Source organism: Aedes aegypti, chromosome 2, assembly GCF_002204515.2.
Source record: "Aedes aegypti strain LVP_AGWG chromosome 2, AaegL5.0 Primary Assembly, whole genome shotgun sequence".
Lineage (NCBI taxonomy): Eukaryota > Metazoa > Arthropoda > Insecta > Diptera > Culicidae > Aedes > Aedes aegypti.
The window spans coordinates 115,913,586-115,940,477 of NC_035108.1; the positions used below are offsets into that span (position 1 = coordinate 115,913,586).

Sequence of the window (26,892 nt, forward strand, 5' to 3'; positions counted from 1 at the left end):
ACGTCAAAAATTGGTCTAGATAAGTTGTCTCATTTTCGCATGGCATCGCTCTTTGCCTGAATCAGCGAACAGTGCAGTGCAAAAGTGGCGTTTTTCGCATTTCAATTGTAATTTTCCGGTGTAAATCGTTTGCCAATCGGAACAAATTTACGCTAAACTTTGAGTGTAACTGGTGAAAAATAGTTTCCGCGCGTTTGCATCCAGTGAAACGTGTTATTTGAGGAAGAAAAATCGTTTTGAAAAATTCGCCGTATCGATTTTCACCGGAGGCTTCTTGATTGAACGGCATCATGGCGGCGTCCAAAGATATCAAATCGTTCTTCTACGAATGGTGCCAGAAAGGGAGCTTTACGCCCTCGTTTGAAGTGCGCCCGACCGGTAAGTAGAAAATAGTAATAGGTCGTTGATTAGAAAAAAGAACAGTAACTGTTATTTCCCGTTAGAAATCTTCTACCAAGTCCCTTTTCAGGGCTGGTAGCGGATATATATTTTTAGAAATTGTTTCCAAAGTCTTTATTTTTAAACAAAATGGTCTCAGAACATGGCGTTAGGGGAAATATACCATTAGCGGTGCACAGTAAAAAAATACGCATCATGATATCAATAGTTCTGCACTTTGATTTGCACTACTGTTTAATCTTGGCAATAACAAAGAAACAATCCTTAATATTATATGCCTGCTTTCAAAAGATGAAGAGATTTGGTCTTGTTCGGAACTCAAAAGTGGGAAGGAAGTAGTAAAAAGACTTTGATGAACTATTAATAGTTTATTGTAGAGTTGTAATCAGTGCTGGGAATGGTAATAGTAGTAGGCTTGAATTTTCGCGAAAATCACGTGGCTCACCAGTACAGTAGTTCCAAAACCGTGAATCTCATCAAGTAGCCTATGTTGGGTGCACGAATTTTCTAAAGCATGAGTGTCATTGAAGGCTCTAAATGCGGGAAATACAGCGGGAAATAGAACATTTTTCTACAGTAATTCTGGGTTGCCCTTAGCAACGGGTGTTTTGCTATTTTCAAGGCTTTTTGCCTACAGCAGCGATGGGCGTGAGATTCACTGGCTACGCTGACTGTGATTGGCTTTGCTTGGCTACTGTATAGTGAATTTCAAGATTTTTCCCAACCCTGGTTGTAATAAAATACGCCTGCTCTTGATGAGGGCTTGATTGGGAACTACAAAACAGGTCGATGGCGATTGGCAGCTCAGATCTACAAAGGTAACTTTGATCACAGTTGCTGAACGATCGCCACAAATGGTAAGTTCGATTACACCCACTCTCGATCGTGTAACCCTAGATTCTTCGGGAGAGTAGCAAAGCGATCACTATCTAGTGCCTTCGTACATATGTCAGCTAATTGATCCTTTGTTCCTATTGGTCATACGTCAAGCTGTCCTTCGGCAACATGATCACGGACGAAATAATATCGGATGTATATATGTTTAGCTCGTTTGGATTCCAAATTTTTCGCCATACCGATGCATCCGTGATTATCTTCGAACATCGTAACCGGTTCGATTAGCTTCACTACTAAATCCTCCAGAATTCCAGTCAACCATACACGCAGCGAACTGGACTATCGAATTTCATACATTTTGCCTTATGAAAGGTGGAACGAATATTGCAATACGAACGCTTTATGTATCGTTTTAGCATTACTCCTCATCAAGGCGTCGATAGGCGCGTGGTGTACGCTCGGGCCTATCGATCGCAAGGTTCTTGGTTCGATTCCAGGTTGCCGCGAAAACGTTTTTTGTTAAATTAATTAACTCATTACGCGTGGTAAAGATGGACAAATTATGGGTGAAATTATGAAAAAAATCCACGTGCTCGGCTGGGATTTGAACCCAGGACTCTTGTATGCTAGACGAGCGCTTTACCAACTAAGCTACCGAGCCACTTGGTGACCCAATAACTGAGTTGGTTACAAGTTTAGAATTCAAATCCCTACAGACCACGCGGACCCCTTTCATAACCAATATCCATCCATCTCTTGTTCCTACACACGCGGAGCGAGCGAGTGCGATTTATTTAGTGTTGAAACTGTTTGCCTATCGTACCTACATCGCTTCCACAACAACTGTATTGTGGAAGAGTAAAGATGTGGGAAGGCTATCAACGTGTCGTTCTCACTCAAGTGACGACATGACTACTACAGAGAGGCAGTACGTTTTTTGTTTCCAAATTCTGGTTTCATAAGGCAAATTTATGAATTTCAATCCGATTTCTTGTGGCGAATTTTCATAAGGGATTCCTATGTTTATCGATAGTCCATTTGCCTGAGTGTATAGCTTCGGCAGCATCACAACTTAAGGAAACGTATTCGGCTTCGCTCGATGACATTGCAACACTTGATTGTTTCTTGCTAGACCACGATATGGTGTTTCCATAGACTTTTTTTCCTTACTTTTATTTGTTAGGCACTCCGTGCACTTGGCCACTACTATGCCAAGTATCATATACAGAATCTATTTATATCCTAGTTCTTATTGCTATTTCTCTCATACCGAGCAGGTAGAGGAGAGTGCTGCCGTTGGTCCAATCCATATCCATTGGTTTTTTTTTTCTGTTCGGAACATAAACCACTGCGACCAACATTTGATCTATTGTAGTATATCCCGTGTCCTTTGTTTAGTGCATGTCGTGTTACATTATCACTATTGAGAAGTGATAAAGTATTCGGTTTTCTTACAGTTGTAATTCCTAACTTGATCGGAGGAAAGGATTCTAATTGAAAGGTTCCGCTATTTATACCCTTAGAAGAATGTGGTGGGAACACTTTCCACAGGCGCGCCCCTTTATCAGTCAAAATCGGAACCCTTGAGAAAGCCAAGAAATTACACCGATATTGTCCATGCATCAGAATCCTAGTCCTTACTTCTTCAAACTAGAGAACTAAATAAATAAAAGATTAGAAAACAAATTGTTGTATTCGAATCATTTTTTTGTCCCATGTCTCAAGATCGTTCTCGGCAACCCGGAAAACCGAGACTTGTCACTTTCAACAAGGTGTAAAAATGTAACAAGGACTAAAAAAATGTTCCTTTGATTATTATAATATTCTGTTCTCTTCGTTTGAAGCAGTCAGGACGAGGGTTCACTGGTAGATCTTTACCCCATAACGCACCACGATAAGGTGATCTACCCGCGTTATGGGTCAAATCCATTGGTGTGCGGTGGTTCATTTTGTCATGTTTATGTGTCGTGTGAGGCAACAGCCTACAAAGAGAGTCAGTGTGTCTCAGTCAGCATCCGATACTGACGAAGGATGGATGTGTTCCCCTATACACGGTCCTTCGTGTGGCGTCTTCTGGTGGCTGGAGGGAGTTTTTTGTGTGGGGGGATTAGGAATTGAACCCATAACTTTCCGCTTACGAAGCGAAAGCGTAACCTCGGTCACCAGCCCAGTCCGCATCTGCAAAACCAATAACTGGCTTCGCGTGTTCGTACCGTTTGAATTCCATCTATAAGTTGAATTCCTTTTAAATAACGTACGACACGTTTAAGTGCCATCCAGTTTTGTTGATTTGGTTGTTGTTTAAATCTGCCAAGGTACCCAATAAGGAAACAGATATTCGGCCTAGTCGACATCATCGTATACATCAGACTTCCTAGAAGCTCCCGATATGGCTCTTGGGTTCCCTCACCTTGGGTTTTGTTCAGTTGTAGACCTTTCTCCATAGGACTGCGTGATGAATTGCTTTCAGCCATACCGAATTTTTCAAGCATTTTCGCGATATTAGCTTTTTGCGATAATTCCATTCTTCCGTTTTGCTGATCGTATTGGATCTTGACCACAAGAAAATGCTTCACTACTCCACAGTCGGTCATATTGAACACACGGGGCAGTTGCAGTTTCAGGGCCTGAATAAAGACAATAATCATGTCTAGACCGTTTGAATCCGAGCCTCAAAATTACTGTTTAATTTTTCGTTCCAACATCTTGGCGGCTGCTTAATGCCATAAAGGGACTTCTTCAGTTAGCACACTTCCCCTTGCTTCGCCTTCACTCCGTCTGGAATCGCCATGTAAATCTGCTCGCGTAATTCGCCATGCAGAAAGGCTGAACGCCAATTGCTAATACTGTCCGTATCGTCGTGAGCTTTGCCACTGAGCATACGTCTCTTGATAATCCAATCCAGGTTTCTGCAGGTAACCCTTGACTACAAGTCTTGCCTTGTGTCTGATGACAACGTCGTTTTCATCATGTTTAGTGCAGAAAACCCAATTGGATTGCAACGGTCTCACACCATCCGGACATTGAACGATCTTCCAAACTTGAATGTCATTCAAGGATTTCAGCTCGCCGTTCACAGCAGCATACCAGAGCGCCCTATCATCACGGTCTGTGATGTCAGCATAGGTCGTCGGTGAATCTACATGGTTGAGAATTTTAACAGCAGAGGTCGCTTTAAAACCGGTGAAAAAATCCAGGAACTTACCTGGGAGTTTGCGCTCCCGTTCGCTGCGCCTCGTGGTTGACTCTCAGTCTTCACGTCTTGAATGCGAAGGGGGTGTCTCAGGTTGTGTATCGTGTCGGTCTTCAACTTGAGCTTCGTCCTCGTCTGTACTCAGTTCATCGGAGAAATTTCCGGAAACTTGATCAGCATCATCGTCATTATCTGTGTCACTTGCATCGTTCGCAGCATAATCAATAGACTGGCCCAGCTCAGTATGGGAGAAAAATAAAGTTGTATGATTCCACGGGGCACCCCCCAGGATTATTTCTTGGGGTTAGACGAAGCCTTTCTGAAAAATTCAGCTCATTTGGTCGTTCCATGGGCTGGCGCATTTGAATTGAAGTTAATATGGGATTTTCAGCTCAAACATATGAGCAACAGCACATCATCTACTGTTTGGTTCAGGAAAATTGATGATCGCGTTCAATTGGACCCAGAATGTCAAAAACACTACTTGATGTAATAGCGAAGAATATTGTATAAGATTGTACCATGATCAAAATGAATAAAGTTGATGTTTAAACTATCTGAAGTATATCATGCAACACTGCTTGTATTTCTTCAACATAGCTTGGAGGTAGCCACTAAGCGCATCATAGCCACCTATGACGCTGGGCACATGTCGCATACATATAAGTGACTGTACGGGAGTGTTGATCTAAGCCTAACTTTCAACAACTGAAAGAGCAATGAAAATGAGATTAAATCCAGATACAACCTTCTGCAATTATGTTCATTAGGGTATCAACTAGTGTCATTCTGGGCTTATTTGAACGCGAACAATTAGTATACGGAACGAAACTGTGACATAGGATCAATTTTCAATATATTTGTAACAAATATCCCATACAAACTTCAAATCGAATGCGCCAGCTGGTGAACCAACCAATTGAGTTGAAATTTTGAGAGAGCGTTTTTCTTACCCTAAGGCTCATATCTAGGGGGTGCCCCGTTAAGTTTTACAACTTTTTTGTTTAAGGGCCAGTCTAATAATCAACTTGATTCTCCCCCTCTTGCTCGTAACGTATTGGAATCACCAGCGGACTATCATCAACCGGCTCCGAATTTGTTGCAAACGGCATACAGGACTCATAAAGCGTACATTTCTCGCAATGAAAACTTTCCTTGCTGACTTATCCCATAAACGGTAAACGTTCGGAGCATATCCGATCATAACTCCTTCACGGCTTTATCCATCCAGCTTCTTCCTCAGTTGGGTAGGTATCCATGCAAATGCTTTACATCCTAATATTTGTAGCTTCCCCAAATCCGGTTTAGTTGTGGTCCAACTTCAGCAGGAGTGATCTTTTCTTGAATTGCCATGGTCGGGCATCTATTCAGCAGGTACGTTGCAGTAACAGGTGATGCATCACCTGTTCATCGATTTCTAAGCGGCTTATGATAGCATCGACCGCGAAGAGCTATGTAAAATCATGGACGAGTACAGCTTTCCCGGGAAGCTCACAAGACTTATAAGAGCAACGATGGACAGCGTGCAGAATAGCGTGAAAATTTCGGGCGAACATTCCAGTTCGTTCGAATCCCGCCGGGGACTTCGACAGGGTGATGGACTTTCGTGCCTGATATTCAACATCGCGCTAGAAGGTGTCATGCGGAGAGCCATGTTCAATAACCGAGGTACGATTTTCACAAGATCCAGCCAATTTGTTTGCTTCGCGGATGATATGGATATTGTCGGCAGACCATTTGGAACGGTGGCAGATCTGTACACCCGCCTGAAACGTGAAGCGACAAAAGTCGGCCTGGTGGTGAATGCGTCAAAAACAAAGTACATGCTGATAGGCGGAACCGAGCGCGACAGAGTCCGCCTGGGAAGCAGTGTTACGATAGACGGGGATACTTTTGAGGTGGTTGATGATTTTGTCTACAACGGATCCTTGTTAACGGCTGATAACAACGTTAGTCGTGAAATACGGACACGCATCATTAGTGGAAGTCGCGCCTACTATGGGCTTCAGAAGAAGCTGCGATCGAGAAAGATTCACCCTTGCACCAAATGTACCATGTACAAAACGCTTATAAGACCGGTGGTCCTCTATGGACATGAAGCATGGACCATGCTGGAAGAGGACCTGCAAGCACTTGGAGTGTTAGAACTAAGGGTGCTTAGGACGATCTTTGACGGAGTGCAGGAGAACGGTGTGTGGCGGCGGAGAATGAACCACGAGCTCACTAGGCTCTACGGCGAACCCAGTATCCAGAAGGTTGCGAAAGCCGGAAGGGTGCGCTAAGCAGGGCATGTTGCAAAACTACCGGACAACAGTCCTGCAAAGATGGTGTTCGCGTCGAATCCGATTGGCACAAGAAGGCGGGGAGCACAGCGAGCGAGGTGGCTTGATCAGGTGCAACAGGTGCCAAAATCGAAGTTGGAGAGACACAGCCAAGGACCGAGTAAATTGGTGTAACATCGTTAACGAGGTTTTATCAAATTAATTGATGTAACACCAACTAAATAAAACAATAACGTTGCAGTAAACGCAGCATCAAACCACATATTTTTAGGCATTCTTGAGTCGAGTAGCATGCATCTTACCTTTTCAACCAACGTACGATTGAATCGCTCCGTAACATCATTTTGCTGCGGTGAGTAAGCGACCGTTGGCTGGATCAGATCCCCTCCTGCCTGTGAAACTTCCGTTGCTCATTGAACAATATTCAGTGCCTTGGTCCACGGTCAACTTGCCGATCTTGAGGCTCCAATGGGCTGACGACATCGCCGCATATTCTTTAAAACAATCAAATACCGTAAAATGGGGTGAAGTTGATCACTTTAGAACGATTCTGTTCCCACACAGTTAAAAATAATGAAGATTACACGTCATGTAAACTCCATTTATGCGATGTAAACATGGAAGACCTTGATGAATTAATAACAGTTTATTGTAGAATTGTAATAAAATACGTCTGCTCTTGATGAGGGCTTGATAGGGAATTACAAAACAGGTCGATGACTATGGGGCTCTGCACAGAAATCAGTCTCACTTTTTCACTCCTTCATAAAATTAGTAAACAACAAGGCCAGTAAACGTCAAAACCTCATACTAAATCAAAACAGCGCAGAGCCCCATTGGCAGTTCAGATCTTCAAAGTTAACTTTGATCACAGTTGCTGAACGATCGCCACGAATGGTAACTTCGATTATAAAAGATGTCTGTTCTTGATGACAAAATTGTTATGCCAAATGACCCACATTCCAGGGTATCCTGAACCAATCATGTACGCTCTAGACGTTATAAACCAATATAAAATGATGTTCAAAATGATAGGCTTCTGAAGTAATACGAGAATGGTTATCCCTATCGAAGTTTTCAGGTCTTCTAGAACCTATTCTGTGGCGTCTGAGCAGCCAAAATTTGACCGTTTGAAGGTTTACTTTTAAAGTACTTACCTCTGGAATACCATGATCTTTTTTGTTGTCATGTTTAAATGAACAAGGTTCCATCCTCGACATAGAGTTTCGTTCTACTTCGTCGTAAGCGCTATTATTCGTCATATCAAACTTAAAATGTTTCAATACGGCGGATATTCCAACTTACCTGCATCCTGGTTAACTAATGCAGTTGGGCCATGGATGCCACCGTGTCGGTCAGTGGATATTGGACATTGATTCACACTATCAATTGAATACAATGTTAATACATTTGATTCGCAATATCGATTGAATACAATAAATACTCGAGTTCTTCTTGTTTGTTATACTTTTTTTCAAATTGAAATACTATTTAATTGGAAAAGCCAATGCAAAGCAGAATTGGGTTTCATTTAACTATACCGATAAAAATCAATAAAAATATCATCTAGGATCTTTTATGTTTCACTTGGGGTTTGTAGATTTACGTAGAACTACGTGTGGTTTCTACCAGATCACAGAATGCTGCTGTATATATTTTCGATTCGCTTCTTAGCCTACTCAATAATCGATCGGCTTTTCAGCCGTATAACGACAGGGGTTGGATCATTTTACCGAACGCGCTAGATTAGATTCGTACGCGGTACGCTACAGGATCCACTAAAGCACTTCGTAGAAGCTACATGAAAATTCATGTAGCAGCTACGTAAACTTCGATGGAACTGATGAGGTCTATTTGTTCATGCGTTCATTCAGTGGTACCTATGATCCACGTAAGTGCTACGTGAAAAGTGCGATGGAAAAAACCACGTATGTTTTCACGTAAGAATGACGTTTGGATTGTTTTGAGTGTATACGGTTCTTTTGATTGTGTTGTTTTTGCTGCACTGTGAATCGTGCCTCATATAGATCGTTGCACGCTTGACCTAACCTCGAAACTCCATATAAAAAAAATGTCAACAATTCCAGCAGTGAATGTCAACTCCATATAAAAAAATCGAAACAATTCTAGCAGTGAGTGTCAAAGAGCAGGACAGTCAATTGAGCGTGATGAAAGAGGGACAGAGAAGGAGAATTTTTCGTGACGTCACCATGCACTCTTCTATGTTTGGGCTGAATTTTGATGACGAACAATGAAGTTTAAAGGAAATTAGTATATTCCATCATGCTGAAGGAATGGAGGAAGAAGCCCGTAGATCTATATATTCTAGTAAAACATTTTATTGTAGCGTTGATATGCTGTGTTTTGACCACTCAATATATCACCGTGAACCGTAAGTTATGAGACGAATCTGGAAACTTATTGCGACAGAAATGAAAACGACACGACGGATTGAGAATACGGCAAGATGCATTTTCGTTGCTTTGTTTCCAAAAAGAGATCAAGATTTATCAAAATCTTATTGTACAATGATAAAGCCGTTTTGAGAAAGAATTGTTTGGCATCGGTTTGTATCAGCATCATTCACTGCAATACTGGGTAAATTGAAGTTCTCACTGATCAATGCTTGATACGATGGATATTAGCACATCACTCTACAAAAATTTAGCAATTCGGTTTGCTAGTTTCTGAGAATGAGCCATTTGAACTTTGAAGCATTCAAGTCTTGTCCCGGACTTTTGGGGGTTCATAATCAAAAATTCAAATTTAAATTCCAATCGTTATTGAGCCCATTTTCAGCCCGACCACGTAAATTAACCACTACATATCAGGAATATGGGTTTCAGCTCTTCCTCAAATGTAGTGCTACTGGGCCCAACAGCAGTTGCAAAGTCATTGTTTTCCTATGTTCAAATGTTTGACCAGAAAAAAAAAATTATCTTCATCAATTGATTCAATTCGCAGGTCCCAAGAACCGGCAGCGTTTCCTGTGCGAGGTGCGAGTCCCATCGGAGGCCTACGTCGGTGCCGGTAATTCCACCAACAAGAAGGACGCCGAACGTAATGCTGCCCGGGACTTTGTCAACTACCTGGTCCGTACGGGAAAGGTTGCCTCCTCGGATGTCCCGTCGGAATCCGACAATGGCGTCGGTGGCGGCGATGGGGGTGATTCTGCTCCTGCCTCCGGAGGACCGCCTTCGCTTATGAACATAAATCCGGCCAGGGTGTTCCAGAGCGGTTTCGGCCCCTCGGACCTTGGTCAGGCTTACCGGCCGTTCATACGTGACAACACGTACACTCCCTCGAAGGAGGAACTGGCCGAGCAGGAAGCCATCATGGAGTCGGCGGAATCGCTTGACGTTAACGCCGGAATCCACGGCAACTGGACCATTGAAAATGCCAAGGCCAAGCTGAACCAGTGGCTGCAGATGAACAGAATGAACCCGGACTATAAATACACCGCCGTCGGTCCAGACCATGCAAGGTAAAATTTAATGATTTCTTATTATAAATCTGTAAAGTGTATGAGTTCATTTCCCTTTATTTCGTGGTTTTTGAAATTGAGAGAAATGTGTTAGTCAGTCTGTTAGATCCCTTCTTCTGTTCCCTTTTCTGTCCGTATAACAAATTTTACTGTTCTCCGAAAGAACTCATGAAATTTGGCTAACACCGCTATAAAACTATCTCACGAGTGCAACGTTCGAAAGAAGAAACATAGATCGCATCAAATGTTTGCCAGAAAAAAAGCCGAGGACCCCGTTATCGTGAGAAATATTCTTGCTTGCGTAGGATATTCCTGTACCGATGCTGGGGCAATGAGTATTCGTTGTGATCACGATGGCAAACATTCGAAATGATCTTTATTGTTTTTGGTTCTGTTTTTTTACGCACACTACAAAGGTGGTGGCCAAACAGCGGATTGAATTGGAATGGACGATTATCCTTCGGAAGTTGCACTCGTGAGATGATGGCTCGTTGATCGAGTTGTACGAAGCTGAATAGTTTCTGAGGTAAGTTTTTGTGGATTATCTAATTTGTCACAAGAGTAATTAAAACGATACAAACGTAACTAACGTCAATTAGTCATTTATTAAATTCAACTTCCTTTTAAGGGAGTAAGATGGGGCAAAAGTTGTAAGAGAAAAAAAATATTAAGTAAGAAAAAAACTATAACAGTTCAAAAGAAATGAATAGGACTGTGTGGACCCTCAATCTAATGGCAACACACAATATAGGCATTTATTTTTGCGACAGTAATACTTTATACAAGGCAGTTATACTTTTTAAACTGCAAAAACTTTATAAACATTATTAGACATCCATAATCCACTAGAAAACATGGAATGTCTATGATGCTAACGAAATCCCCGGATTACGGTACCAGCTTCAGAACATTCAGTGATCCTTAACTCATTTTTATCGCTTGTAATCAAGCGAGCCTTGATTGGAGTCACAATCTTTCAATTACCTACAAGGCAATGCTCAATAGTGATTACCGAGCGTGTTTTATTTAGGACAATTAGGAAAATATGTTCAAGGTAATTATTCATTCATCAATCGCATTTACAGGAGCTTTATGGCCGAAATGACAATCTACGTCAAGCAACTGAGCCGTAACATCACCGGTCGCGAGTCTGGCTCGAACAAGCAATCGGCCAGCAAATCATGCGCCCTGTCGCTGGTGCGTCAACTATTCCATCTGGGCGTCATCGAGGCCTACGGGGGCAACCTGAAAACGGCCAAGTAAGTGTCAATCATTGCTCGGCTCAATCTCAGTACTTTTCACTATTTTTTTGTGTTCTCGCAGGAACGCGGAGCAGTTGAAGCCCTTCCCGGTTCGCATTACGCAACAGCTGGAGCAGCGCATTGAGCAGTGTCTGCAAGACGTTGAAATACAACCGGTCAACATCGAACGGAAGGGCGATCCCAGCGAACCGGTCAGCCTGTTGCACCCGTCTGACGACGTGCACTATAAGCCGCAAACGGTGAATCTGAACCAGCAGGCGTCGGTCATTCCGTGGTCTCCTCCGGTGCCGAACTGGAACCCGTGGACTGCTTGCAACATCGACGAAGGCTATCTGGCCACGGCTACGCTGGACCAGTTGAGTGAGGATTTGATGAACGCCGCGCGGGAACGTGCCCAACAGGACAAGGAATTGCAGGAGCGTATGCGAGCACGCTCGGAACTTCCCATCGCAGTGATGCGAAACAGAATCATGGAGGCGATCAATGAACATCCGGTTGTGTTGATCCGGGGTAATACCGGTTGCGGCAAGACAACACAGATCGCGCAGTTCATCTTGGAGGATTACATCAATTCCGGACAGGGAGCGTACTGTAACGTTGCCGTGACTCAGCCTAGAAGGATCAGCGCCGTGAGTGTGGCCGAGCGAATTGCCAACGAACGGTGCGAGAATCTGGGCGAGGCGGTTGGTTATTCGGTGCGATTTGAGTCCGTTTTGCCAAGACCGTACGGTTCGATCATGTTCTGTACGATTGGTGTTCTGTTGAGGAAGTTGGAAGCTGGATTGCGAGGTGTTTCGCACGTCATTGTGGACGAGATTCACGAACGTGACGTCAACAGCGATTTCATTCTGGTCGTCTTGCGCGATATGTTGCACACTTATCCGGATCTTCGTGTGATTCTCATGTCAGCTACTATCGATACCACGCTGTTCTCCGATTACTTTGGAAACTGTCCCTGTATCGAAGTCGTGGGACGTACCTTCCCCGTTGATCAATACTTTTTGGAAGATTGTATTCAGTTGGTGAACTTTGTGCCACCAATAGACAACAGGAAGCGTAAGCGTGGCGGAAACGGTGGAAAGGATGACGACGAAGATGGCGGCGAAGATGCCACGGTTAAGATCACTGGCGAAGCGGACACTTCCAATCTGAACATGGTGATTGACGAGCACAAGTATTCTGTTCAGACGAAAAACGCCATGGCTCGTCTTTCGGAGTCGGAAGTTTCGTTCGAGTTGATTGAGTCACTGCTGAACTTCATCGAGGCACAGAACGTCCCGGGAGCTGTCTTAGTGTTCTTGCCGGGCTGGAATCTGATCTTTGCGCTGATGAAGTACCTCCAGAGCAAACCGCAATTCAGCGGTTCTAAGTGCATCATTTTGCCGCTACATTCGCAATTGCCACGCGAAGACCAACGGAAGGTGTTTGATCACTTTGGAAATGTCCGGAAGGTCATTCTGGCCACGAACATTGCCGAAACATCGATCACCATCGACGACGTTGTGTACGTGATCGATGTGTGCAAGGCAAGGATGAAGCTGTTCACGTCGCATAACAACATGACCAGCTATGCCACGGTTTGGGCCGCCAGAACCAACTTGGAGCAAAGTAAGTAAATCTTTTTGTTGAATATTTCTCGCTGAGACCGGCTCACTATTTGCATTTGGTTTATTGAAATGTTTAAAATATGTTTGTTCGAAAGCAGCTCTAGATTAGAGCGTTTTACAAGGTGATTGTTAATCGCAGAGAACATGATTGAAAAGTATAGCGCATTGCGCACATTAGAAGTGCGGGATTGCGAATAAAAATGGATGATTACTGGCCGTGCTAAGTTTGCCAAGAATTGTAAAAAACGAGGGGTCCCAAAACGGGTTCAATCATAACTACCGAGGGGCCCTTCAATTCTCGCATACTTTGAGATAACGCCCTAAAAGCCATTGGTAGCCACGTGTGTAGCTCGTTGTTTCTGAGCAAATCAAGCATGATTTTTCAAATCGGCGTATCTAACACTCGGATGGTTTCGAGAAAAATGCGATGCAAAATATTGTAAAGCATTTTAAATCCTGTTTAAAATGTTTTGCATTTTTTCTATTGCGATGTCTACTATAAGTTGAAAAAAAGAACACTGTTTCTAACCACTATTAAACAAATCCGATTTGTTTTGAATTTAATTGAAAAACAGGTAAAATTAGAGAATAAACCCTTTTGCTTTGTGCTGCTCACATACACCATGGATGATTCGTCGATACCATACCTTGATTGATACATACACCTTGCTTGATGCGTCGGTTTGACAGTTCGTTTTGCACATCCGTCACGTCATATACACCAGTATTGTTTTGAAGTTTCACATACACCGGTTTGCAAATTCCCATAAAACTTATTAAACTTAGTCAATTCGTCAGTTTCAACTTTCAACGACAACGAATATTAGTTTCCGAATGTTTCCAATTTCAACTCGACTAAGAGGAGCACCGGACAGAGCCGTAAATAACAAAAGCAGGAGGAGAACAGTTCTTGTGCGAAATTTGGTGAGAAATATTGTCTTAAACCGAATACTGATGATGTTCCACATCAGTTTGCCGACCCGTCAGCTCGCTCAACTGTGGAAATCCAATTCTCTCGATTTCCAACATGTTTAGTGATTTGGAAACAGTATGACGTATCTGGTGTTCGAAATTTTATGTTTTGATTCTACATATAGGTCGCTTTACTATATGAGCATATGTACGGTGTATGTGCTAGCATGAAAAATGTTGACAGTTGAGTCGCTTTGCAAACGAAGGGTGTATGTAGCCAAATTAAAAACACTGAGTAAAGTGCACATAGGGCATAATTTTAATTTATTTCTAAAAATCAAAAAATGGATGTAGGAATACTTTTATAGACACAATAGGTAGATTATGCGTTTGTCAAGCCCATGCAAAGCAAATCTCGATTTGTTTATTTTTGCAGATACGTCGGATTGAAAAGTTTGGCTTGAAATGAAAGAATAAGCCTCCAAACCAACATCACGGGCAGGTAGATAATGATCCTTTCTTCCCCATAGCGTTGTGAAATAACATGAAAATCCGTTCAAATGCTCAGAAACAATGAGCTACACATATGGTTACCAATGGCTTTTAGGGCGAGATCAGAAGGTTTGCGAGAATTGGACTATTCAAATGCAGTTTCTTGAAGATTTTGAACAAGCAAAATTTTAAACATTATGAATTGAAACACCACTCCCTATCAGTTTCTAACTTGATCATGCATTTCCATAGGAAAGGGTCGTGCCGGTCGTGTCCGTCCCGGAAAGTGCTTTACCCTCTGCTCGCGCGCCCGCTTCGATAAGCTGGACGAACACATGACTCCGGAAATGTTCCGTACCCCGCTGCACGAGTTAGCCCTGAGCATCAAACTGCTCCGGCTGGGTTCGATTGGACAGTTCCTTTCCAAGGCCATCGAACCACCGCCACTGGATGCCGTCATCGAAGCCGAAGTGATGCTCAAGGAGATGAAGTGTTTGGATGAGCGGGAAGAATTGACTCCGTTTGGGCGCATCCTGGCTCGTCTTCCCATCGAACCGCGTCTGGGCAAGATGATGATCCTCAGTACTTTGTTCGGAGTGTGCGATCCGGTTTCCACGATGGCTGCCTTTTCGGGAACGTTCTCGGAAATTTTCCAACTGGACGTTGGACAGCGCCGTTTGATGACCCACCAGAAGGCACTGAGTGGAAAGAGGAATTCCGACTATGTTGCCATGTTGACTGCTTATCGGGTAAGTTAACGTGCCCGTCTCGTCGAGAGAGGGCTATTTGGCATAAAGTAATTTGATATAAAGGTATAACATTTGGCATAACAGACAATTGGCGCATCTGAATGTTTATATAAAATGTCCATATGGCAAAATGACCGTTTACTGTACACATGGCTCCATATTATGCCAAATGTCCGTTATACCATGTTATAAACGTTCAAAATAATGCCAAACGTCCGTTATGCTGAATATCCTCTATGACAAATGACCCAGACCCGTTTGGCATAACCATACTGAACACATAATGTCGCTTGCATAATGGTCATTTGGCATTACTGGGGCTCCATAATATTTATGAACATTTTTTTCAAATCGACAGTTCTTCATATTGTACTAAATGGTCATTATGCCGAATGACCATTTTGCCACGTGGCCCTTCGTCATTCGAATACTTATGCCAAATAGCTTTTTGCCAACTGACCCTTTGCCAACCGACTTTATGCCATTCAGAGTAGCCCCGTTTTTGTCGATAGGTACTCACTAAATCCTTATTCCATTCACAGATGTGGGGCGAGAAGCGTCGCCGCGGCGAGGAAGCGGAAATCCAATTCTGCGAATGGAAGGGACTGCAGCTGTCGACGCTCCGCGTCATGTCGGAAGCCAAGCGCCAACTGTTGGAACTGCTATCGCAGGCTGGGTTCCCCGAAGAGACCATGGTTGAGATGGGCTTCGATCAAAACGATGACGATCCCCGCCTAGATATGGCCCTGTCGTTGCTCTGCGTTGGTCTGTACCCGAACGTGTGCGTCCACAAGGAGAAACGTAAGGTGCTGACCACGGAATCGAAGGCCGCTCTGATCCACAAGACTTCGGTCAACTGCAGCAACCTGCAGGTGACTTTCCCGTATCCGATGTTCGTGTTCGGGGAGAAGATTCGTACCAGAGCCGTGTCCTGTAAGCAGATGTCCATGGTTTCCCCGATCCATATCCTGCTGTTCGGAAGCAAGAAGGTGGAATGGGTCGACAACATGGTTCGCATCGATAATTGGATGAACTTTGAAATGGATCCCCACCAGGCTGCGCTGATTGTCACCCTGCGTCCAGTGCTGCAGGATCTTTTGATTCGGGTGTCCGAAAATCCCGAAGAAGCCAACGCGCTGGAAGAACGCTATCAAAACCTAATCGATGTGGTTAAAGATCTGTGCGTGTTCAATGCAGGTGATGAGGGAATTCAGCGAGAAACCGGTTTGACACCCTTGGACCAGGCGCGATCGAATGCGAATAAGTTCCCACGTTCGGATAATGGTGGTGGTAACCGCTTTGGTGGTGGCGGTGGTCCTCGTTTCAACAGTAATGGCGGAAGCGGTGGATTTGGTGGAAACCGCGGAGGATACGGAGGAAACAGCGGAGGATTTGGAGGAAACAGAGGAGGAGGTTTCGGAGGAAACCGAGGGGGTTTCGGAGGTAATCGGGGAGGCTATGGCGGCGGTGGCTATGGCGGTGGTGGCCGACGTTGGTAATCTGCAAGCACCTTGGTAGGAAACCCTTCCACATGATTCCAATGTTCAAATGACGCAGTTTTAGACGCGAGCGGAGTGATTTTGAGAGCAGTAGAGCGACGCTTTGAATAATTGACTAACTTATCAACTTCTTAATTTTAAGTGATCTTTTCTCATAATAGTGGAACTAGTAGTAGTGGATCCTGTAGCATTTGGATAGCTTAAAAGTATCCATATTTGTAATTTGTCTTGATGCTTGAATTTCATGGCGACGTGCCGAATTATGGCATTTATGATAACTGAGACATGAATATAAACATAACCAAATAACATCAATATGCGATTTATGATTATTCCGAAATTCCTTTATATAAAAGATTACCTTTTGTCGATCGGTTTTAATCGAGATGTAGCTCATCTACGCGAGGAATGTCCGACTAGCTACGAATAGACTTGCAGAATTGTGTGCAATCGGATGCGGTGATAGAGTTTGAACATAAAATATATGTTCTACTATACGTCAAAATCGTAGAACATGTTTTAAAAAATCGTTAATTTCATTGAGCAAATATCTTTGCTCACCTAGCATTTGTAGCTGCGTTATTGTTATTTTAGCTTACTGATAGTTGGACCGATTCTATAACATTCCCCCAGAAAACCGTTCCCCAGAATTTAGCATTCCCCACCTCAAAGTTTAAAAAAATCGAATTAAAAATATTTATTGGAATCTCCATACATATTGTGGGCTTCGTGGCCGTGCGGTTAGCGGCATTAGTCGTTTAGGCGTATTGTGCCACGGCGTGTGGGTTCAATTCCCGCTCCAGTCGGTGGAAAGTTTTTGTCAAACGAAAAATTCATCACTGGGCTACTGGGTGTTTCTACGACAGCTCAGGGGATTGGGGATTTCACCGGATTGGAATTAAATTGCACTGTGAACGCGTGGGTTGATTTTCAATATAACTTTTACTTTATTCACTTTGATTTCTCCGTGAGAACATAACTTCACGAAGCCTGTTAGTGGACTGTTGCCTGTTCATTCATGCTTGCTCTTCAGTTCCCTTTTTCTTGAATGGACTGTACTTTCACTCTTCTACACATCTTCTGGTTAGCTTTCAACCTAGGAACGCAAACACTCTACACAGAAAAAGCTCCTACCTATGCCTTCTTGCAATCATGCGGTGTGCCGATACAAAAATGTTCTTATGAAGATCAATGACGGCATCTCAATAACATAATTTATCCTCAGTAATTGCACATCGTTACATTTTCTCGCAAACACTGGGTGTTCCGTGTATTGTCCTTTGCCTAATATTTGTAATCGTTCAGTCTGTGCAGCCTTTGGCTAAAGATGTCATTTCTCTTTGCAAATTGTGTTGAATCCCTAAATCTAGTCTAGTAACCTTTATTAATTCTGCCCCTCTTTGCACAACAGTCCCATGTTGGAAAACGACAAACTGAGAAAAAGACGATTGAAATGTGGAAACAACTTCGCTCCATTTTGAGTCTCTATGTGGCCTAAACTGTGTTATATTTCTAAATATCACTATTTGTAGAATACACGAACAAACCTAATAAATTTCTTTTGAATTCAAGTTGAAAATTTGCCTGAAAATGCACAAAAATTGTAGCGAGGCTGTTATGCGAATATATACAACATAATATGCAGTATCGGACATATAAAATGCACCAAAGTCGTTTTCCCATATAAAATGGTCAACTTCAGAGACCTATATCTCCGCCGTTTCTCAACCGATTCTTTCCATTTTTTCTGTGACGAACTACAAATTTCCTCAATTTTCGAAAACTATTGTAAAAGTTGTATGAAAACTATTTATTCAAACGTTACAGATAGGTTGAATTTTGACATAGAAAATGCACCAAGATGAAAAGTAACGTATTAGACAAACTATGCGTCGTATCCTTTCAGTGTCTTCAGCGCATTTGGTCCTTATCTTGCAATGAACAAATGCACTCTAGGCAGCAAGATGCTACGACGCGTAGTTTTTCTGCTACATCACTTTGTCTCTTGGTGCATTTTTTATGTCAAAATTCAACCTATATGTAACGTTTGAATAAATAATTTTCACACAACTTTTACAATAGCTTTCAAAAATTGAGGAAATTTGTAGTTCGTCACAGAAAAAATGAAAAGAATCGGTTGAGAAACGGCGGAGATATAGGTCTCTGAAGTTGATCATTTTATATGGGAAAACGACTTTGGTGCATTTTATATGTCCGATACTGTACCAATATATTTGCATACCAGTCCCATTATGTTCGTCGGCTCGTTCGACAGCTAATAAAACACTGTTTGTTATTAAAACACTGGTTGTTCCATATTCTATTTATGTTCTTTGGCCGTAAAACAATAGTTATTATAGTACAGTCAGCTCTCCATAACTCGATATTAAGGTGACTATCGAGTTAGGGAAATAGCGTGTTAATGAACACAACATCAGGCCAACTTTGGTTCAAGGGACCATCGAAGTATCCATGAAAACCCACATTTACTACACATTGTATAATTTGATATCGAGATACGGATAGTTTACTGTATGTCCATGGATGAATCACCAGATAAAAAAATCTTCGGATTTAATAATTTCTCAAAATACACGTCATGATGTGGAATGCGCTTACAGTCATGAGAGACCTAGAAGATCATCTTTTGGATAATGCGGAAATGGAATCCGATGAAAATGATTCAATGTTTCAGAACAACTGATTCAGGGCGAAACTTCCTAATCTGTGATATGGAAGATCCAGAGCGACGAAACATTTTTTTCAGGCAGCTTCTGTAAGCCTCGATCGTATATCTAAGATACAGTGGCTCGTGGGATGATGCCGAGTCAGTCTTTCTGTATTTTCCCAATAAGCAGATGAAGCCGACGATAACGGCTGATGGTTTTTATACGGAAATCTTGCTTTTACGTTGAAGCAAGTACTCCGGTGGCAATTTTACCAGTTACCGAAAAATACAAAAATAAGTTTTAATTCAATATTCCTGATCCCCAGCAAAGTAGGTAGGTATACGAAATTTGAATACAAATTTATAGAATTTTTTTATGTTCCTCATTTATTTTCCCCCATAATACAACCCAAATGGTTACAGAAGGCATAGACCATCGACTCATGGAGGTTTCACTGTATAATTGATTTCTCACGCTTCACGTCAGTGAATAACTACACTGAGGCAAAAAAAAAATAATAATTTCTTAAGGAATAATTATGATTTGGCGCCACAACGATTATTCTTGAATTTTTTAAGTTTCACTTATGATTTTGGTAAAGAATTGCATTACTAAATTTCATAAGTCAATCAATGAAAATCGACAATAAACTCAATGATAATTGGTTAAGTAAAATAATCAATTGTTTATAATGTTTGCCTTTCATTTCAGGCATGCTCAAAAATTGACATGTTTTAATATCATGTGATCTGCTTACGATTAACTTGTACCCAACATCGAAAGCGGAGCAGTTCTTTTAGCGATTGTTATGAAAATAATTTCAAGTAGTGGTTCTTAAATTATTCAAAGCTCTCACTTATGAAACTAATGATCCCAATATCGAAATGGTTAAGCGTTCAATGAAACCATAATTTGGCTGGTTCATAAGTCATGATTTATGGAAAACCTAAGTATTTTTGCCTCAGTGTAGTAGTACCGAGAGATTGAATATAGTACTAGAAGTGGTTCCCATTCTGAGCCCGACCACTTTTACGGACTCTGATGTGACTGTTATGCGATTATTGTCAGGATGGGACAACACAAGTGGGGTTTGTTTTTGTCAGGGCTGTAAACATTGGACACTTTGCGCGACGTTCGTTTCGTTGCCATGGTCAGCAGTCACAGCACGAGCTGTAGAATGAACGTCGACAAACACAAAAAAGTATCAACTGAATGGCGTCTTAGACGATGACATTTGCATAAATCATAAGTTTTGCATAGAAATCAGACATCGGATCGTAAACAACATGAATAGTTTGATCTTGCATGTTATGTCGAATGTGACACACATACAGTTAAAGCAGAATAGAAACAAACAAAACCGTAATGTTTCCTAGCGAAGCTGTCGCGGTCAGTGGCATTCAATTGACATTTTTCTTTTCGACATCCGTTTGATCGCTCGTGTTGTGCATGTTTAAGGGAAGCGCTGCCGAAAATCAGCAAAAACGTGTCGACTACCGTGATTGCTTACAACACTGGTTTTTGTACAAGTTAGGAACAAAGGCTATTTTTTTAGCAGTTTTTATCGAGCTTCTAACCATGGTGAGTTGATTTATGCAAAAACGCAAATCGGTCAGAAGTCGACATGGGACTGTTTTGCGATTATGGGCAGCTCAGGAAGCAGGATTGAGTCACAACCAAAACGAATCCTTTACCCAAACCATTCCCATATCCAAACTCCCAGTGTCTACTTGTGGAAGTAACACGACAACATTTCCCTCCCATCCCCAAATTGACCTGCATTCGGACGCAGCCGACGCCGTTATTGTTTGTTTTATTAATGAGAGCACCAGTACTTACACATTGAGGATGCTACTAATCCCGAGTAGTGTCTGTTGTAAACTTACTTTTACAAACAAAAATCGCCAAAGGTCACCCATTGACTTCTATAAAAAAAAAAACAATCACAGAACTTGATAGGTAATTTCAACCATGAAGAGCATTGTCGAATGTCGCGAAGAAATCCAACACTTGTGGAAAAAGTTATTTAGGGTAAATTGGGGAAATGTTCCACCTTAGTGGAATAATCAATATGTCCAGAAAAAAAAACTATAGCCGATGGAAAGAACGGTGAACACGGTGAACTTTCAAAATTATTGGCTACAATTTTGCAGAACAAACTTGTGAAAAAATATTACCCATATACAGCTACAAACTTAATTCCAGTTTTTCTGTTCGGTATTTGTTTTACAGATGTACAACTGTAAATCGCGAAAATTACTGAGTTTTCTGCTTTTTGATGTAAGATCACCGATGTACAGCAATATTTTTTTTCCATTTTACTGAGTTCGGTAGCTATTGCTACTGATCGTTCAGCTAAATTGAAATTTTACCGGAACGACTCAGTAAGATTCAAAAGTCAGTGAACCGTTGACATGTTCCAAATTAGCAGAAATACAGAAGAAATATAAATTGCCCAAACGAAAACTATTACAGAACGTACCCACCCGTTGGAATTCCACATTTTACATGATAAGGCGCATGCATGACCAAAAGCAAGCTATAACATACTATGCAGGAAAAGTTTACAAGGTAAAAAAATGACGGGGTATGAACTTAACCGGTCGTCTTCTCGAGCTTTTGGAACCATTTGAAGAAATAACAAGAGTCGTAAGCTCAGAGGATTCATGCATTTCGGAAGTTATCCCATATTTCGCAACCCTTAAGCTTTATATGGAAAAGCCAAACAACGAACAAAAAGGAATTGAACTCACAAAAGAAACAATGCTGAAAAGTTTGAACTCTTGGTTCAAGCACAAGCATGTTTTTTGACAATAATGTGTTCATTTTTGCTACAATGTTGGATTCACGATTCAAACTAAATTTTATTCCGGAAGATCATCTCACAACCTCAACCGATCAAACAGTAACTGAAATCCTCGATCAAACTGAAAATCAACCGACGCCAAATGAGAAGTAAAATAAAATGCAGAACCATGCAGATTCCTCATATGGTTTCTGGAAATGCTTCGAGGAAATTGGAGAGCAAATAAACCGCGGACCAATAACCATCGCTATGCACCATAAAAACCGAACCTGGACAGTATCTTTCGTAGCACAATATTGAGAGAATAGAAAGTCCGTACGCTTGGTGGACTTCAAACAAGTACAAATTTTCAAAAGTCTTCAAACTTGTTAAGCGGTACCTCTCAGTACAAAAATAAATTTGAAAATATAAATACGAATTATGACAATGCATTTTGATGATGTATTTTAGTATCAAATTGATCGATCTTGAAAGGTGGCACCCAATACCGGACACGATCTGGAAATGCCCCGAATTCTGCAAATATGAACATCATTGAATGTGTACACTATAGGAATAGTTTATAATTATCAGTTCAATGCATTTGCGACATTTACAAGAATAATTTGCGTTTTTCTTAGTTTGAAAGATGCCTATCAAATACCTCTTCCATATATGATGAAAAATAGCACATTTTACGATGTTGTTCTGAATGTTCATTCTTCTTGATTTTATTGCATGTTTGATACCTTGATCGACGGAACCCATGAAAAATGAAAGTATTTTGAGACACTGGTGCAATAATTACAAAGATATCATATAACAAATCAAGCTGTCCGAAACTGAGGGACAGGAGGTGCTAAACCAAAATTGAAATTTGTCCATATTTGGTTCAATTATGGTACAAAATACATTCATGCTATCAAATAAGGATTATGTTCGATCATGCTTGCGTGATCCAAAGTATTTTTTCATATTCAAAATAACTACTACCTGAAAGTATTTTTTCATATTCAAAATAACTTATACCTGATTTATAACCTTTATCAATTATAGCACGCGAAGGCTACAATAAGACAGACCAAACTCACAAAATTGGCGAAACAGGATTCAAAATGCTCAGATTGACAATAAATATATCACAATCTTTTAAGTTTGTTTACATATTCCAATTGGGAATTAGTTTTCATCCAAAGCCTATTAGAAATATGATTGGTCTTTATTACAGTTAAATTTAATGCAAAACCATTTAGGTCCTATTGAAACGCTTCGTAAAGGCTACCGGAAAATCCACGTAGCTCTTACGTTTAGCGACGGTGGAATGGACGAACTTCCAAAGTTCATGCGTTCATTCTGGGCTACCTATGATTTACGTAAGAGCTACGTGAAAAGTGCGATGGAAAAAAATCACGTATGTTTTCACGTAACAATGACGTTTGGATTATTTTGAGTGTACCGCCATCTGTTGGCCCATCGGCCAAACACACTGATTTCAGCATTGGGCGTACATGTTCCCTCGACTATCATATCTGATATAATATAATATATTGTATATTATATAATCATTATGATTTTCATCACCTATTGTTCTAAGTGTAACGTCTGTTTGTCTGTGGTTGAACTTTAATGTATCACCATGACCATTTCAATAAACCATATAAATAAAGATTAATTTTGTGTTTCTGTTTTTTTTCTGTATCACTCAAAATAATCCAAACGTCATTGTTACGTGAAAACATACGTGATTTTTTTCCATCGCACTTTTCACGTAGGTCTTACGTAAATCATAGGTAGCCCAGAATGAACGCATGAACTTTGGAAGTTCGTCCATTCCACCGTCGCTAAACGTAAGAGCTACGTGGATTTTCCGGTAGCCTTTACGAAGCGTTTCAATAGGACCTAAATAGTTTTGCATTAAATTTAACTGTAATAAAGACCAATCATATTTCTAATAGGCTTTGGATGAAAACTAATTCCCAATTGGAATATGTAAACAAACTTAAAAGATTGTGATATATTTATTGTCAATCTGAGCATTTTGAATCCTGTTTCGCCAATTTTGTGAGTTTGGTCTGTCTTATTGTAGCCTTCGCGTGCTATAATTGATAAAGGTTATAAATCAGGTATAAAATATTAAGTAATGCAGGAATTCTTCGGTATTCAAAGCATATTTACCTTGAAATCAATCTTACACAGTGTTTAAAGCAGCAGCAGCTTCTGAAGTTCTTCAAAAATCAAGCGGGCGCCATCATAGGATTTGAGCTCAACACCGAATGTACGTACACTATGCAGATGTCAAAATGAACTTAGGCACCTACGTGAATTCCACGTAAGTGCGATAGGTAACCTCAGTAAACATTACCGTGTCACTATTTGGTGGTTATGAATGGTTTAGTGAACTTTATCTTAGTCAGGTGAAGTGGCGGTAAAATGAATTTGGAATGATCTACGTGATTTTTCACGTAGCAATGACGTTTGGATTTTTTTGAGTGTACGATATATTATTCGGCCGAATAATAGAATTCAGTATTCGGCAGATCGAATATTCGACAAACGAAATTTTCGTGAGATGTCCCGAATATTCGGTACATATTTTTTTATGACAGACATACTTTACCTAAGGGGTGCAAACTGGATATCAACAAGCAGCCAGGCTGCTGTCAAACTCAAATCTTCATCAAAATGATCCGAGTATGCCTAGAAGTGTGCGGTCATTCTGTTTCTGTTCGGGATGAACCACTGCGACCAGTTTTCTTTGATCTTTTGTAGTATACCCGTGTCCTTTGTTTAGTGCATGTCGTTCTACTCCATTACTATTGAGAAATAATGAAGTAGTCGTTTTTTATACAAGTACAGTCAAACCTCCATGAGTCGATATCTGAAGGGACCATCGACTCATGGAAATATCGAGTTGTGGAAACAAATGCCTTGGAAAGCTGTTTGTGCGGACCATCATAGTAACCATGAAATTTTGATTTTAGTATGGTTCCATGAGTCGATATCGAGTTATGGAACATCGACTCATGGAGGTTTCACTGTATCATTCCTTACCATTTTGCATAGAGCCTCTTCAGAAAAAGATACCGTTATTTATACCTTTTGGAGAAAACAGTTTGTCACCATTAAACTCTCAAAAGCGCGCCCCTTAATCAGGTTCGGCCACTAAGCTGGTTGAATGATACTGATTTTGACCATGCATCGGTACTCTAGCGTATCAAATTATTGCTTCTACTTATAAGGTTCAAAGTCGTTTTTTGAAACCGTGAACAGGTTTCATCCCATGAAACATTTAGATTCCTTGAAACAAAAAGCTTATTTTAGAAGTTAAGAGGTCTGCTACTCCACTGATTCGGAATCGTTTCCCTCCTAGATATCGAAAGATAAACTCTTGAACTCGGAAAGAAATCTCGCGTTCAGTATCATAAAGGCGTAACTGCAATGATCGATTTCCCTTCATCGATTTTCTCTTTAGCTAATTACTTGGCTGGGAGAATGTTTTCGACTGATATTTTCAAATCAGTAGAAAGAACTCATCGTCCTTCGTCATGTTGCATCATAAACAGTTACCAAAATCTATTGAACTTCGTGCACCAATCAAAAGATAAAATCGACGAAGAGAAATCGATCATTGCAGATACGCCTGTATGATACTAAACGCGAGAAATTGTCTCATGAGTTGGAACCAACCTCTGATGCTGATTGAGCCATTTTTCCACTTCGACCTCCTCATCATCTAGGACAAATAGGTGGGTCTTAGTCAAGTGGCTTGTTACTCTCTTATACTCTTCCGACCCTAACTTATAAGTATTCACAAGAACAGATACAACAAGAGTACAATATGGAAGATCTTACCCCGTAACGCACCTCTAAAAGGTGATCTACCCGCGTTACGGGTAATTACGGACATTATTTCGCCACACTAAAAAATGTTATACATTGTATGTGACACAGAAACAATCAACTGTTGAAGAAACGTTTTACTTGGTCTTATTGATGTATAATATTTTAAGAACTTTTGTGAAATATATTTATTCTAACATACGGTCAGAAACTATCTGTTTCAGCTGATTCATTGGACTCATTGCCCTCATCAAATTGAAGTAGCTTAGTGTGAAGCATTTCAAGTGTGAACCTTGAAAATGGTTTCCTGCGCTACAAGCATACAAACAAATTAAATGATCAAAATGTTCGAGACCGTACCCCCCAGCTTTATACCATCTTTCAACTTGTGTTTGCAGATTATTACACACTAAAAATGCCCAAAAACATAGTTAATTGTAATATGCCCAAAAATAGAAATTTTTCGCAACTCTTGCCCCACTATGAGCCAAAACTGGTTTCATTCCGCAGCATCTCTATGATAGACCTAGAAATGCCCTTGTATAAAAAATTTAGTGAGATTTCATTTTTATTTTTACCACACAATGAAAGATCGACCAAAAATTACAATTTTAACAACAAATATCCATAACGTTGCCAAATTTCCATAGATTTCTATAATACTTGGAGCAGGTTAAAACAAACAAAATGTGATATCTGGATAAATCATCAGAACAAAAAATGTTAAGTTTTACTCAAAAATATGAATAGAATTAAAAAAAAAAAGTTTCATGATCCATTGGGAAGATGACTGCAACTAGGGAGTCGATGCCGGTTATGGACCCTTTGCGTATTATGGACCCTCTACAGAAAAACATAAAATTAACACTCAAAGCAACTTTA

The 26,892-nt window shown here is 41.0% G+C and overlaps 1 protein-coding gene across 1 annotated transcript; it reads left to right on the plus strand.

The window, feature by feature from the left end:
• The first annotated feature begins 27 nt into the window (after positions 1-27).
• LOC5565549 (dosage compensation regulator) lies at positions 28-17,031 on the plus strand. Its single transcript, XM_021842077.1, has 6 exons — positions 28-378; positions 9,676-10,195; positions 11,281-11,454; positions 11,519-13,065; positions 14,721-15,217; positions 15,760-17,031. The coding sequence occupies exons 1-6, from the start codon at positions 291-293 to the stop codon at positions 16,714-16,716; spliced, it is 3,783 nt and encodes a 1,260-aa protein (XP_021697769.1). The 5' UTR covers positions 28-290; the 3' UTR covers positions 16,717-17,031.
• Positions 17,032-26,892: the final 9,861 nt, after the last annotated feature.